Source organism: Bidens hawaiensis, unplaced genomic scaffold (genome assembly GCF_021521415.1).
Source record: "Bidens hawaiensis isolate Kalapana, Puna unplaced genomic scaffold, B.hawaiensis_p1.1 tig00015291_1, whole genome shotgun sequence".
NCBI classification, from domain to species: domain Eukaryota; kingdom Viridiplantae; phylum Streptophyta; class Magnoliopsida; order Asterales; family Asteraceae; genus Bidens; species Bidens hawaiensis.
In genome coordinates this window covers 605,757-620,199 of record NW_027492362.1, presented here as the reverse complement: position 1 = coordinate 620,199, position 14,443 = coordinate 605,757, and the positions used below count along the sequence as shown (strand labels likewise).

At 37.5% G+C, this 14,443-nt stretch overlaps 1 protein-coding gene across 1 annotated transcript; it reads right to left on the bottom strand.

The window, feature by feature from the left end:
- Positions 1–8,152: 8,152 nt before the first annotated feature.
- Positions 8,153–9,756, bottom strand: LOC143548866 (uncharacterized). Its single transcript, XM_077039923.1, has 2 exons — positions 9,038–9,756; positions 8,153–8,511 (listed from the first exon to the last, which is right to left on the bottom strand). The coding sequence occupies exons 1-2, from the start codon at positions 9,542–9,544 to the stop codon at positions 8,431–8,433; spliced, it is 588 nt and encodes a 195-aa protein (XP_076896038.1). The 5' UTR covers positions 9,545–9,756; the 3' UTR covers positions 8,153–8,430.
- Between the last annotated feature and the right edge of the window lie 4,687 nt (positions 9,757–14,443).

Below are 14,443 nucleotides of genomic sequence, written 5' to 3'. Positions count from 1 at the left end.
GACACCCAATAGTGTCACGAGTAATGAAACAATATGTGGCGCCCCGATGTATAATCCGCCTTTGGTCGGGGTGTTACATTATCAACCCCAATAATACGTCGTTTGCCATGCAATACAATGTGGTATTTTGGTTTGCTTTGGTCTTTGACAAAGAACACTTGTGTGACTTGTTTCGCGAGAATGAATGGTTCGGATGCATAGCCATCTGATGAAAGGTCAAATTGTGTAAAACCATATTTGTCAACTTTAAAACCTGATCAGTTATTCACCCACTTACATCTGAACAAACGTATATTGAAGGAACGATAATTTAATTCCCAAATTTCTTGTATAACACCGTAATAAGAATTTTTGGCGATTCTTAACCTTTTATCATGATCTGTTTTGTCGAACTCAGTCGTTGATGCTACCACCGTAACTCCACTATTATGCATTGTACTTTTTGCATCTTGATTTTCGGTGTAGAACATATAACCGTTAATGTCGTACCCTTGGTAAGATGTTACTCCTGGATTTGGACCCCGCCCTAAGTTTTCCACAATTTTATCAACAGAAGTTGTGGTTACCTTATTTTTCATCCAACTAGCAAACTCTTTGTTATGTTTATTTTCAACCCACATTTCAGTCTTCTTTTCACCAACATATGTTGACCTCAATGTTGCCTTGTGTTCGTTAATGTATGAAGCAATACATGTCATGTGTTTTTAGGACCTCAAAATGTGCAAGTTGTAAAAGATCATGACCCGGGGTGATTGGTTTCATGCCAACACCTCCGACCCCCTTCAAGTCTACCCGAGTGACGAGATTGAGGGACACCTATACTTTTGGCACCGTGCAAGTAACCTGTGAAAAATTCAGTCACCTCTTCACAAGCATATCCTTCAACAATACTAGCGTCAGGTCGATGACGGTTTCTGACATACCCTTTTAAAAACACTCATATATCTTTCGAAAGGGTACATATAACGTAGAAATACAGGACCACAGGCCTTAATTTCTCCTATAATATGGATTACTATGTGAACCATCACATCAAAAAATGATGGTGGAAAGTACATCTCAAGCTCACAGAGGGTGACAACGATTTCGTCTTGCAATGCATCCAATGACTCAGGATCAACAATTTTTGAGTGAATTGTGTTAAAAAACAAACAAAGTTTCATGATAGTGTGTCGAATATTATCCGGTAACAATCCACGAATTGCAATAGGAATCATATGTGTCATCAAAACATGACAATCATGAGACTTCATACCAAGCAACTTACGGTCTTTCAACGACACCAACCTTTTAATGTTTGCAGAATAACTAGATGGAACTTTAATATCATGTAAACATCTACAAAACTTCTTTTTTTCATCGTTCGACATAGTATAGCACGCAGGCGGAGAAAAAAAACCTTTGGTTGTCGGAACAGGATGAAGCTCTTCACGTATTCCCATTTTTACCATGTCTTGACGAGCTTTAAACCCCATCTTTCATTTTACTAGGAAGGTTTAACAATAAGCCTAGTAAGCTGTCACATACATTTTTCTCAATATGCATAACATCTAGGGCAATGTCTAACTTGTAAATCCTTCCAATATGGTAAATCCCAAAAGATTGATTTTTTTTTCCAAATGACTCTGGTTGATTTGGCTTTTAGGCCTCTTGTGGATTTGACTTTTATGCCTCTTCTGGATTTGCGTTTTATGCCTATTGTGGATTTGACATTTTTTCTGACCACGAACTACTTTTTCAAACACGGTATTTATATTTTTAACTCGATCAAATGCATCAAATTGTTTTCCTTATCGATTCGTGCTCGGTGGATCCATCAAACTCTTTCTCTTTCTCTAGATAAATATGATCACAGGGAAGGAACTTCCGATGTCCCATGTACACCGTTTTTACAACCATCCAACCACTTCGAAGTTGTCTTGTCTTCACAAACAGACAAGCAAACTTACTTTTGGTAGTGTATCCTGACAAATTACCGTATGCTGGAAAAATCACTTATGGTGCAAAAAATCATGGCTCTCAACATAAATCTTTCCTTTTTATAAGAATCATACACTTCTACGCATGTGCCCCATAGTGTTTTCAAGTCATCAATCAATGGAGACAAGTAAACGTCAATGTCATTACCAGGTTGTTTCGGACCCTGAATTAACAACGACATCATTATGTATTTTCGTTTCATGCATAACCATGGTGGAAGATTGTAGATGCATTAAAGAACCGGCCATGTACTATTAATGCTACTCATGGCTCCGAAAGAGTTAATTCCGTCTGAGCTAAGTCCAAATCGTATGTTTCTAACCTCGTTGCCAAATTCTGGATACATATTATCAATATTTTTCCATTGAGGTGAATCCGCAACATGTCTTAATTTTCCATCATTTATACGATCATCTGAATGCCAGCGCAATAACTTTGCTTCTTTCTCATTTGAAAATAATCGTTTTAGTCTTGGTATGATTGGCAAATACCACAACAATTTAGCTGGTTGTCCATTCTTCACATCTTCGTCAACATCATCGGTTTTGGTTTTACACTTATACCTCGAAGCACCACACTTAAAACATTCATGATCATTTTTGAACTTCTTTCTGTACAACATGCAATCATTTGGACATGCATGTATTCTTTTCACTTTTAATCCCATCGGGCACATAAGTTTCTTTGTTTTGTATAACGAAACTGGCAACTCGTTATCTTCCGGAAGCATTTCATGCACAACCTCTAATAGATATGTGAAACTTACATCACTCCACCCGTACTTAGTCTTTGCGTTAAACAATTTCAAAACAGCACTAAGTTTCGAAAATTTCAAACAACCAGTGTATAACGGTTTTTTCTGAATCTTCAAATAGACGTTTTAATTTTTCTTGTTCACTGTCACCAATATTAGTCCCTAAATCGTTATACATGTCATTTAAATTGCCATTGACGTCATTTAAATCACCATCGTCATTATCTATTAAATTGTGTTTATCATCACTGTCCTTATTTGACGACGTGCCACGATCAGTAAGTGACTCACCATGCATTGACCAACAAGTATATCTAGGTTTAAAACCACGAGATATCAAATGGTACTCTATTTCATTTATATCATCATATCTTTTGTTGTTTTCACAACTCCTACAAGGACACTAGATCATTTTATCTCCAACTTTCACTTGATTATCTTTTGCAGCCTTCAGAAAACCTTTAACGCCATTTATATATGTTTTGCCAGTAGATAAACGACCGTACATCCAGTCTTTACGATCCGTCTGAAAAAAACAAATAAATATATGAATATGATGTAATCGGTTTTCTAAGGCAGCGGATCCTAACCCACTTTTTGAAAATTATATCTCGCATGCATACATTTTAACAAGTTGACATTTAAGAAAAAACCGGCAGCATTTCCCCTTAACTCCCCAAGCATGCGTATAAACCGCAAGCTCGAAAGAGTAAAAGGAAATAATCACCAGATTTTTCTTAAATGTCAACCCGTTAAAATATATACACATCCTAAACGAGATATAATATTCAAAAAGCAGTCCCGAAAATGGACAATCCAAAATTTATCTCTATTAGATAAATTTTGGACGAGTATATACTCTAAAGGGCTATAAGATTAGTTAGCGAGTAAGTATAATATTAATATTCATAAAAAAAAGCTCAAGTTTCTTACCTCCATGAATATGATGAAAGCTTGAAAATGGAAGAAGAGTGAATGAAGAAGAGAATGAACATGAAAAATAGTATGAGTTGGGCATATATAACGTTACAATTTTCAAATTCTCGTAACTCTATATTTACAGCGGTTTCAAAATTATTTTTTTGAATTTTTTATATATATACAGCGGTTATTATCATTTACAGCGGTTCCAAATTAATTTTTTGAATTTCTTATACCTTTACAGCGGTTTTACCGTTATTAAATATATTATTATTATTTGTGAACTATAAAACAACGGGTTTTTTTTAAACCGCTGTATACGTTATTTAAGAAACGCTATAAATTTCCATTTTTGTAGTCGTGAACGGACTCGACCCAGCCCAATCATTTAACCAAAACCACGTCTTTCTACCATTTTTCACCATGTGTTGGAAACAACTTTTCATATAAGTTAACTAGATAGTGGTTTCAATAATATTAAAAAAAGTATTAATTATTACTATTGATAATAATAAAATAAGAGGCTTTAGCACCTACAATTTATTAATCTAAAACAAAATAATTGGTTACGTAGTTATGACAATTACAGAAGTCGTGTAGCATTAATGAACCAATTATGGCATGATATCAACCGAAATGAATTGACCATCTAGGATAATAGTAGATTAATGATGGTGCATACAATATTTTTTTTTTAAGATCTAATAATTATGTGTATTTTATTTTGTCATATGTTAACTGATAGTGAAATTCATTGTACTTATTCATTGTCACAAACTTGTATCATCTTGAGTTTCGGGCCAAGCTGATATAGAAAATGAGTTGTTTTGATCTTTAAAATAAGTGGTGTCATGGTGAGTTTTGTTTCCTTGATGATCTCCATTTATATTCATGAAGCAAAATTTATATTTTTTTGGAAGAGTATCCTGATGGTGATGACATTGTGATGTATGTTATAGGCACAACACTAACTTTTTTTTTAATCTTACAAGTTAAGGCCCTAAAGTATACTTGACTATTACAAATGATAAGAAAATGGTTGTATTAATGGGTGTTGCGAACCCATTGTATACAAAATCATTGTAAGAAGTAATATCATGAGTAGGGTGTTCGAAATACTAACATGTTTCTTTTAAGTTAGTTGTTTATTATCATAAGTTGTTTGTGTTTTATCTTCCATACAAGAATCTTAAAATTGTTTGATTATTGTAACTTGAAGAACCAGAATCATATAATAAGAATGAATGAGATTTAATTTTTCAAACCCGTGTAATACACGGGTTTATAACCTAGTAACAATATAGATTGATCTAGTCGAAGTTTAAAAACCATAGGGCCGGCTGAAAAGAAATGTAACATATTAAACATTTATATTGAAGTCTCTGTTCTACATATCTAAAAGACCACTTTACTCAAAATTTATCTTTAAATTTTAGCCATCCACATTTCAATCTCTATTTCTCTCTCTATATTATATTTCTCTCCTTCTTCCATTTCTATGCTTGAAGTAAATACCAAAATTCTTGAGATACAAATCAAAATAGTTATGGTACAAGCTGAAAACCTCAAAGTAGAGTACCAAACATCTTGATATACAAATCAAAATAGTTACGGTACAAGCTGAAAACCTTAAAAGTACAATCTTTCAATTTTAGATACGTGAATAGTGAATCTCTATATACCATACGATAATAACTAACTTTAGAAATAGAGATGGATAAGAGAAATAAATAATAATAAAAAAAGGATATACAAATAGGGATGGGGAATAAAATACGAAAGGTTTTGTAAAAAGTGAGAAATTAATTTCAAAATAAAAATTTTTAGTTAAGATTAAGAGGAGATATGAGGATGAAGAATGAATTTTTGAATGCTATAAGGTATAGGATTAAAATGAGATATATTGACGTTTTAGGTGATTTCCTTAATTTCTAACGGCAAACATTTCTTTTAGATCTTTTGTTTGTAGGACTTAAACCCGATACATCCCAACACAATATGTGTAAATGTTTTGTCTTTATCAATGGATCACCAACCCTATTGGTACATGTTTATTATACATTTTTATTTAAAATCACCATGATAAATTTCATAATAGTTAAACAATAGTTTTTTATTGTTTTTTTAACTGTAATCGCACGCTCTCTAATTCAACTCATAAATCATATACTTTTATACAATGACGGGTGTTGAACCCACACCTCCTTGAAAATATAAAACCATGTCCAACTTTTTAATACCACTGTACCAAGTATCAATGATTTTATTCTGTATTCAGCGACTTCATTCCTTTGTTAACCGGTCATAGTTACGTAAATCATTCAACCTTTATTTTATCTGCATCTAACCCCTATCATTTCCCTAATAATAATAAATATTATATTATAACAAACGTTACGTCTAAAATTGAAATTTGGTGAAGAATATACTTGAGCTCTCTGACCCTCATCAAAAGAGAGGATTTTAGACATATTCAAATAGAGGTGTACGAAACCGGTTTTAAATCTAAACCGAACCGGTTTATAAACCGAACCGGTTTGGTCAACTACTGGTCAAAACCGGTTTGACTCAAACCGGTTCGGTTTATAAACCGGTTTAGAAGCAAGATAGGCCGGCCTGGTCACACCGGTTCGGTTCGGTTATAAACCGGTTTTAAACCCAAACCGGTTCGGTTCGGTTTGCCTAAAACCGGTCCCAAACCGGTTTTTGTACACCTCTAATTCAAAAGCTAAGAGGTTAAGCCCATACATTTAAATAGTTCTGATACTTGGGTTAAGCCCATACTTTTAACACTATGTAGGCCAGTCTATTTTGGGCCAGAGTTAACCGAGATTTGTACATCTCTAGTTCTCTAATATTGAAAATTATCATTGCTACTTTCGTATGCATAAAATTTCAATTCAACAGGTTGATCAAACTCAATATTGTAATTTATTAACACAAACCTTTATAAAGAGTGACTACATACATTAGAATATTTGGAAGTGAGGGAATTACCACATTATCAAAGAATATAATTGGTTGGTTACATTATCATAAAGTAAATTACAACAATAAAATCTACAGAATAATTGTTTTTGAAATTTGTCTTGGATTCATTTTTAGTTTCATTTACAGATCCAATAAATTGTTCTCACCTGATTTAGCTCCCAAGATCCACGTAGGCTAGTGCTACAAATGTAACTACGAGTGTGAAAAGGCCGAACTATAACTAAACGCCGACCGCTAACCGAAAAATAAATGGAAATTACCGAAAACCGACCAAACCGATCGGCTATGGTTAAGGACATCTCCATGGCGAAGCCATCGGTTAAGGTTTATGTTTTGTCCCTTAGTTATCAATTTAACCAATAACGAACATAACCACTCATAAACGAGTTTAGAAAACCGTATTGAACCATTTTCAGTTGGAACAAAGAAAAATAAATTGGACAATTAACCAAAACCAAACTATAACCAACGGTTAACCAATAACGAAGCTCGGACATTGGTTATGGTTAAGCACCCAGTCATAACCGAAGCCTGGTTATTGGTTTCGGTAGAGCCCAAAAAACAAACTGACTTTGCATACATTTGAATATTCATGTTAGTTAATTACAAAAAGGTACACAAAATCTGAGATTTGGGAAAGATTGAGAAATCTAACGGGTTATAAAAAATAAGGCTAAAACTGTCATAAACTTGAAAAGGTTTGATATTTTAAAAAAATGTATTTATAACGGGGGAGGGTTGGTTCATTGTGATGGTATTTTCATCACTTTGACCACCCAATGACATGTGCCACCTCATCCCAACTAAATCCATTAGAATTTAGTGGGGGTGGTGGTGTGATGGTTTAGTGTGATGGTTTTTAAGGATTTCAAGGATTTCAACGGTAACTTTTCAAGGATTCAAGCTTGATCACCACCACGCTTGGTGGAAGCCCCATCACGCACCACACCATCCCCCCCTAAGGTTGCGACCCGGCTTGTTATCTGTTATTTTGTTTACCTGCTACTTTACTGTAATCGTTTGGATGCTTTTTATTGAAATTTATAAGGTATAATATAAATATTTTATAATTTGGTTGGGCATGTATAACCATTTTTAACAGCCAATATAAAAACGTTTGAGGGTACTTATGAATTCGTCATGCTATACATTCATTTTAGTATGCATGTATTCATGTTAGTTTTCCTTGTAAAGAATTAGCTTACGACTTTTTCCTTTTACCGTGATTGGTGTTAAATTTATATATAGGCAACCGACATGTCTTTTTAGACTTTATTCTAGTACTATCAAGATTCAAGAGTACCCAACAAGCAAGAGCTTGTGTTCCAATCTTGTTTTTTAAATCCTATATAAACATGTAAAATGCATGAAAGTGTACCTATTTTATTTTATTTTTTGTTAATGAATTTCGAACCGAATTTTTCATGTAAAACATAGATATATTCGTTTATAAAAAAACAACATTTAAGAGCAATAGATAATAATAACACGTGCATTTCTATACAATGCATTTATGGACCACGTTATAAAAGGTAGACAAACAAATAAAAGAGTAGGTGTATGTAACTATGTATGGATCCAGAAGAGTGTAACAATAAAAGAATAAAAAAGGGCAAGGGGGCCATACCCAAGATACACAAATCGAGCCGTGACTTACATATAAATGGTTAAAACAATAAATATAAATAAATAAGAAAAGAACAAGAGAAGAGAGAAGCTACAATAAAAACAAACAAATAAAATGACAAGAACAAAAAAAAAAAAAAAAAAAAACAATATAGGGCCTAGAGCCAGCTGAACACAGCCAATCCCAATACCAAGCTTCCGACCACCATTTGTACGCCCTTCAATTTCTCTGATCCACTCTGCTATTAAAGTTAACCATTTTCAGTACATTTTTAAACCTAAATAAATTAATTTTACATTTTGAAACAAAAATGCTTAGATCTAGATCAATATTTGCATAATGACACCTAAATTGATATCCAAGAAGAAGTTTATTAAGTCAGATTAAGCTAGATCTATGTGTGAGATAACACAAAATTTAACCACGATCGATTGTTTTAGTTTATTATAATTCTTTACATGTATTTATATTAAAATAAATCATACTAATCCTACTTAGAGTAAACATAAACTTTGTCTCCGTCACTAGACACCAACCTTAAAACATTAAGCAGATAAATCTAAATTATATATTTACTTTCTTTAAACGACTAAATATTTTGTAGTATGTGATGTTTGACACCCTAAACCACCTTAACACCCCCACACTACTAATTAAAATTTTAATTAACTAAACAAAGTTTCTCATTTTAACCTATTTATCGTTTTTTTAACTCGTTTCAAAATTATCTTTCTGCCGTATTCACAGAATAACAGAAATCTTACGTCATCGGCAACCGCGGCATCGCTAGGTCCCGGAGCTTCACTGGGAGAAAGTGACGGTCCGGCCACTTCCGGTGCTGGCGCCGGAGAAGACGCAGTGTGCCTCTTACTCTTCGTCTTCTTCTTACTAGGCGCCGGCGCCGGAACTTCGGCAGTCGGAGCCTCAACCGGAGCCGGAGTAGGTTCCGGCACCGGCGGAGACTCGATAGCCGTAGGCGGAGAGCTCACCGGCACCGGAGCAGGCGGTGAGCTCACCGGCGTCTTAGCAGGAGTCGGCGGTGAGCTCACCGGTGACGTGGCAGGTGCTGGCGGTGAGCTCACTGGAGTGGGAGTAGTGACCGTCGGTGGAGATGCAACCGGTGCCACCGGAGGTGTTACCGGAGCAACAACTGGTGGTTTGGTGGTGGTTGATGGTGGTGGTAGTGTTGGAGCAGCTGCCGGAGATTGGGCTTCGACGGAGGCCACAATGGCCCAAATGAGTGCGAGAACCAGCGCGTTGTTTCGGTCCATTAGAACGGAATTGGAATTGGAATTGGAATTGAAATTTGGTAAAGAAGAAATGGATGGAAAGAATAAAGTGAAGAAGGCAGGTATAAGTAGCCGTTAGAATTCAAACATATTATTTGTTTGTGGGTCCCATGGCAAGTATACAAACAATATATGCTTAGCTACTAAATTACTGTCACGCAATTATGAACCGGACCCATTAGCCATGTGAAATTGGAGGTTAGGTTTATAATAATTCCGTAATAATTTTCTATTTCTGTTTATTTTCAGATCTATAAACGAATAGTTAATACAGTATGTATATATTTTGTATGCAACTGATCATTTAATTAGCAAGTTTTCAAATCATACATCACTTTCCAGTGCTTAGATGGAGACCGTCAATTTATATCATCAAATTATTTGATATTTGAAAATTAGTTGATCATGATTAATAACATGATTAATGAGCTTGTTTCTAATTCGGGAAGACAAACACAGTAAAACAACACCATCGAGCCTAAATTAAGTCTAATACGTCTCATCTTATTCGCAAGACAACAGATTTTTACATGTAAACTTCTGTGTGGAATATATCACAAGTTCTAGAATTTTTTAGTAGATTGTTTTAAAGCCAGCTTTGCATTTAATTATGTGCATTATATGTTTTTTTTGGTGTGCGGCCATTGTGTATTGTGTACTCCATATTTTCAGTTTTAACACATTATTTTTTTCATTTATACAAATGAGTTGTTTTATACTTTTATTGCACTTTCGAAAAGAAAATAATTAATAGAAATGAATTGTTTTATTTGCCGCATCTTGCGGGATGCTTCTTACAGCTGGCACCGACAGTTCTGAGTACTGTTTTGTTGTGAGTGTGGGGTTATGATTGTGGGGGCAATTAGAAAATGATATTTTTGAATAGCAAAAAGACCCTTGACTCCTTGAGGTTTAGACTTTTAGATTAGTTTGCAAAACCATGTTTTTTTTAGATGTGATGCGGTTGAAGTTTATTCATGGATTCATCCTTTAATATTACTTGTACATTGAATAAAGCTTATCGTGTCTTTAATATGTGCTCAATTGCCAGTCCTAATCTAAGCCTGTTGTTGTTTAGATGAACGAAGACTTCAATAACTTTTCATATTATATTTTATATTTTTTTTCTTTCCAAATTTATAAACTTACATTAATAGAAAATATTACATTAAAATAAAATACTACATCCTACAGATAATACTAGTTTATGCAATATCATCGGTACCTCATGCTTCTTGATAACTAGTGCGTTATTGTCGATTATGATGTGGGACATTGGATATCATAAAAAAAAGAAATAAGAAATACATAAAAATTGGTTTTTAATAAGCTTCTCAATTATAATTAATTAAATTCAATAGGCCCATTCTTTAAAATTATTTCCAATCTCTAACTTGGTTTTATACTCATTTTATTTTGGCAAGCCCATTAGAAAGACCAATTGTAAAAAAGAATTGGGTTAAACGATCATTCCATTCGATCAGTCATAGTTGCCTACAACCATCATCACATTCTTTAATTCTTGTGTGTTTATAATAGCATCTTCAAGCAAACATGAGTGAATGACACCACATCCAACAAACCAACCTTTTTCGCTGACGCTAGCCGGCTTGCTGTTGTAAGTATTCAAAACATGATGACTCGGGTTTGGGAAACAACTCATTGGACAAAGCTGTAGCATGTGATCTGATCGTTGCTAGAAAATCAAATTAATTTCCATTTTTTTTATTTTATTTATTTTACAAGATATATATTTGAAGAGGTATGTACCCGCCTCAACACCGAGCAAGGCGGGTCAACCCACAAGATAAAGACATTATGAAGGCACAAAGCCAAAACATGCTCAGGCATCATATGCCCAGGCACACATATGCTCGCGCATCACATATGCGCGCGGCGCATCAGCGCGCGGCGCATATCACATGCCCGTGTATATCGCATCTGCCCAGGCACACATATGCTCGCGCATCACATATGCGCGCAGCGCATCAGCGCGCGGCGCATATCACATGCTCGTGCATATCACATCTGCGCATGAAATATCTGCGCGTGAGAATAAAGAGAAGACCCCGCGCATCCTCAGGGTGAGCGCATATCATACGTGCACATAATCAACCTCGTCCTTATCCAAATCAGGATTAGGGCAACCTTGATTGTGCACATCGGACAACCTTCCAGAAGGCATCTTTTTAAGGAGAAAGAATATGCTGATGTTGATAGCTGCCAAATGAAAGGTCGACAACTCAGCATGACACATGTGTTACCACGTGATTACAACCAACGAGAAAGCGCCAGGTGTCCCAAAGGACACGTGGCGCAGTGCGATTGGAGGAAGCCAACGAGGTTGAGCCCAACCGGTGGTAACCCTAGCACTATAAATACAGCATCAACTCCACTTTGATGACACATTCATACTCAATCATTGACAGTTACAAGCAGTGATCACACATTCAATCATATTGAATCACATTCATTCACAGTCAGTTACATACAATCACACAGTCTCACAACCAAAGGGTATTGAGCAATTAAGCAAATACTCTTGAGATTCTCTGACACACATTATTATCTTCTCCACAAATATACTGATTCTCACGCCGGAGGGTTACCCCAAAGAGGACCCCTCTGTCCCTTTCTGAGGGGTAAGTAACGGCGCTGTTCATTTTGTAGGTGGAAGAACACTGATCCAGAAGAACCATCGGTGAAATAGTATAATCACACCCGAGGAAAGTAGATCTGCTACCAGTGAGTAGATCCACGTTTCTTCATTGGCGCCATCCGTGGGACCAAACGGCAATCAGATCTCATCAGATCTATAAAAAAAAAAAAAAATCAATCACCATGGTTTCTGGAGTTCGTAACGTTGATCAAGCTCTGGAGGATATTGAACGTGAGGGTGTTAACGACGGACAGCAGGTTCTGAGGGTTCCGCGTGATTCTACGCGTACCACCAGCAACCGTCCCTTCGTCACAACCCCTCACGGCCAGACTGAAACTCCTCCAGACGATCTCACGTTACAAAATATGGCCGGCGCGAAGCTGAAAGGACCAATGGGTCCAGAAGATGAAGCAAATGATCCGAATGAATGGCTCATAAACGAGCAGCGGCGTCTGATTGAAAAGTACAACGAAATGGTCAAGCAGAAGAAGCTAGCCGACCAAACACAAAGGCAAGCTTTTGATAAGCAGACTACAAAGAGGCCGCGCGCGCCGGAAGAAGGACATTCTGTTCACACTGCACACACTGAGTTCAGTGATGAAGAAGTGCATAGCATGAGGAAGACACGGGATACTCATGCAGGAGGCTCACAGCTCCGCGCGCCTGTGAACATGGCGCCTGGAGCCAGAGCAGATCTGGATCTGCACATGCCGTACAGCCCACCGGTCAGAGGGCAAGTGGACGTAACCACGCCCTACAGACCAGCCATCCTGGTAAAACACTCAAAGTTTACTGCGCGCATCACGCAGGCTCCCATCCAGCACAAGACAAAGATGCCAAGTGGTCTGGGCAAATATGATGGCACAACAGATCCAGATGACTTTTTGCAAGGTTTCTATAACACGGGAAACCTAGAGAGCTGGACGATGCCAACATGGTGTCATATGTTTGCTCGCTGCCTCACGGGCGCAGCGCGGGTATGGTTCGAGAGCTTGCCGACAGGGCAAATTGATGGGTTCGAGGAACTATTAGAAAAGTTCCAAGCCCACTTCGTACAGCAGCGCAGGCACACGCGCGATCCTGATGACATCATGCACTGCATACGCAGGAATGATGAAACGATTGAGGATTACATCACTCGTTTCAATCAGGAATCCCTGGCAATCGGGGGTATAACTGAGCAGCTCCTGCGCGTGGCCTTTATACAAGGCGCGCGCAGTGATCAACTCCGCCGGGCTCTCGTAAGCAAAGATGGTATGCCCACCACGTGGGCCAAGTTAATGGAGGCATCGCGAGTTTTCGCGAGAAATGAGAAACAGATTGCCCAAGATAGGGCAAGAGAAAGAGCGCATCAGGCAGAATCACCGCGCAGCAAAGAGAAGAGGGCCAAACAGAACTCTGTATGGTCCAGGTTGCAGCCAACAAGTTTTTCTTCCGCGGAAAAACAAGCGCAACCAACCTCACCACAGCCCCAAAAAGAAGTTCGTAATCGCGGGGAGGGTGACAAGAGGGAGGGCGGCAGAGATCCTAGCAGACCTCTGCCAAGAATATGGACGCCCCTCACTAAAACACCTTCACAGGTGTTAAGTACTGAGAATGTCCAATTCAAGCCCCCCAAGCAACTACACTACAAGGGACCGCAAAACAGTGGCAAATATTGTGAATTTCACAGGTCCCCGGGCCACAACACCGACGCATGCCATCATTTAAAGGATGCGATCGAGAAGGATGTAAAGTCAGGCAGGCTGGCTCACTTGGTAAAAAACCAAAGAATAGAAGATGAGCAACCGGAAGGAGCCTCTGCCAGCAAGAAATACAAAAGAATCTGTGTGGCTGAGGGGGGACGACAAGGGCAGACGTCAAAAAAGAGAAGCGCGCAAATCCACGGAGATTGGCGCGAGCAGCAAGTCATCTTCCCAAGAATCAGGGGAGGCCCTTCAATAAGCAGTCCTCTCGTCATCACCACACACATTGCTCATTACGAAGTGTCAAAGGTCCTGGTGGACACTGGAAGCGAATCTGACATTATGTATGAGCAGTGTTTCAGAAAGTTAGACCCGGCAGACCAAGCGCGGCTCAAAATTGTGAACGCACCAATCTGTGGTGTCTCAAATGAAATCATACATCCCCTAGGCCAGATTCAGTTTGAACTAACTATGGGGGATGATGAACACAAGCGAGCCGAAGTTGTCAACTTCTTGGTCTTGCCCACCACGTCATGC

Bases quoted from the DNA above. Each gene is read 5' to 3' on its own strand.
- LOC143548866 (XM_077039923.1), bottom strand. From the start codon at position 9,544: ATGGACCGAAACAACGCGCTGGTTCTCGCACTCATTTGGGCCATTGTG. The intron at 8,512-9,037 runs GTAAGATTTCTG...CTTTAATAGCAG, and splicing joins ATGCCGCGGTTGCCGATGAC to AGTGGATCAGAGAAATTGAA.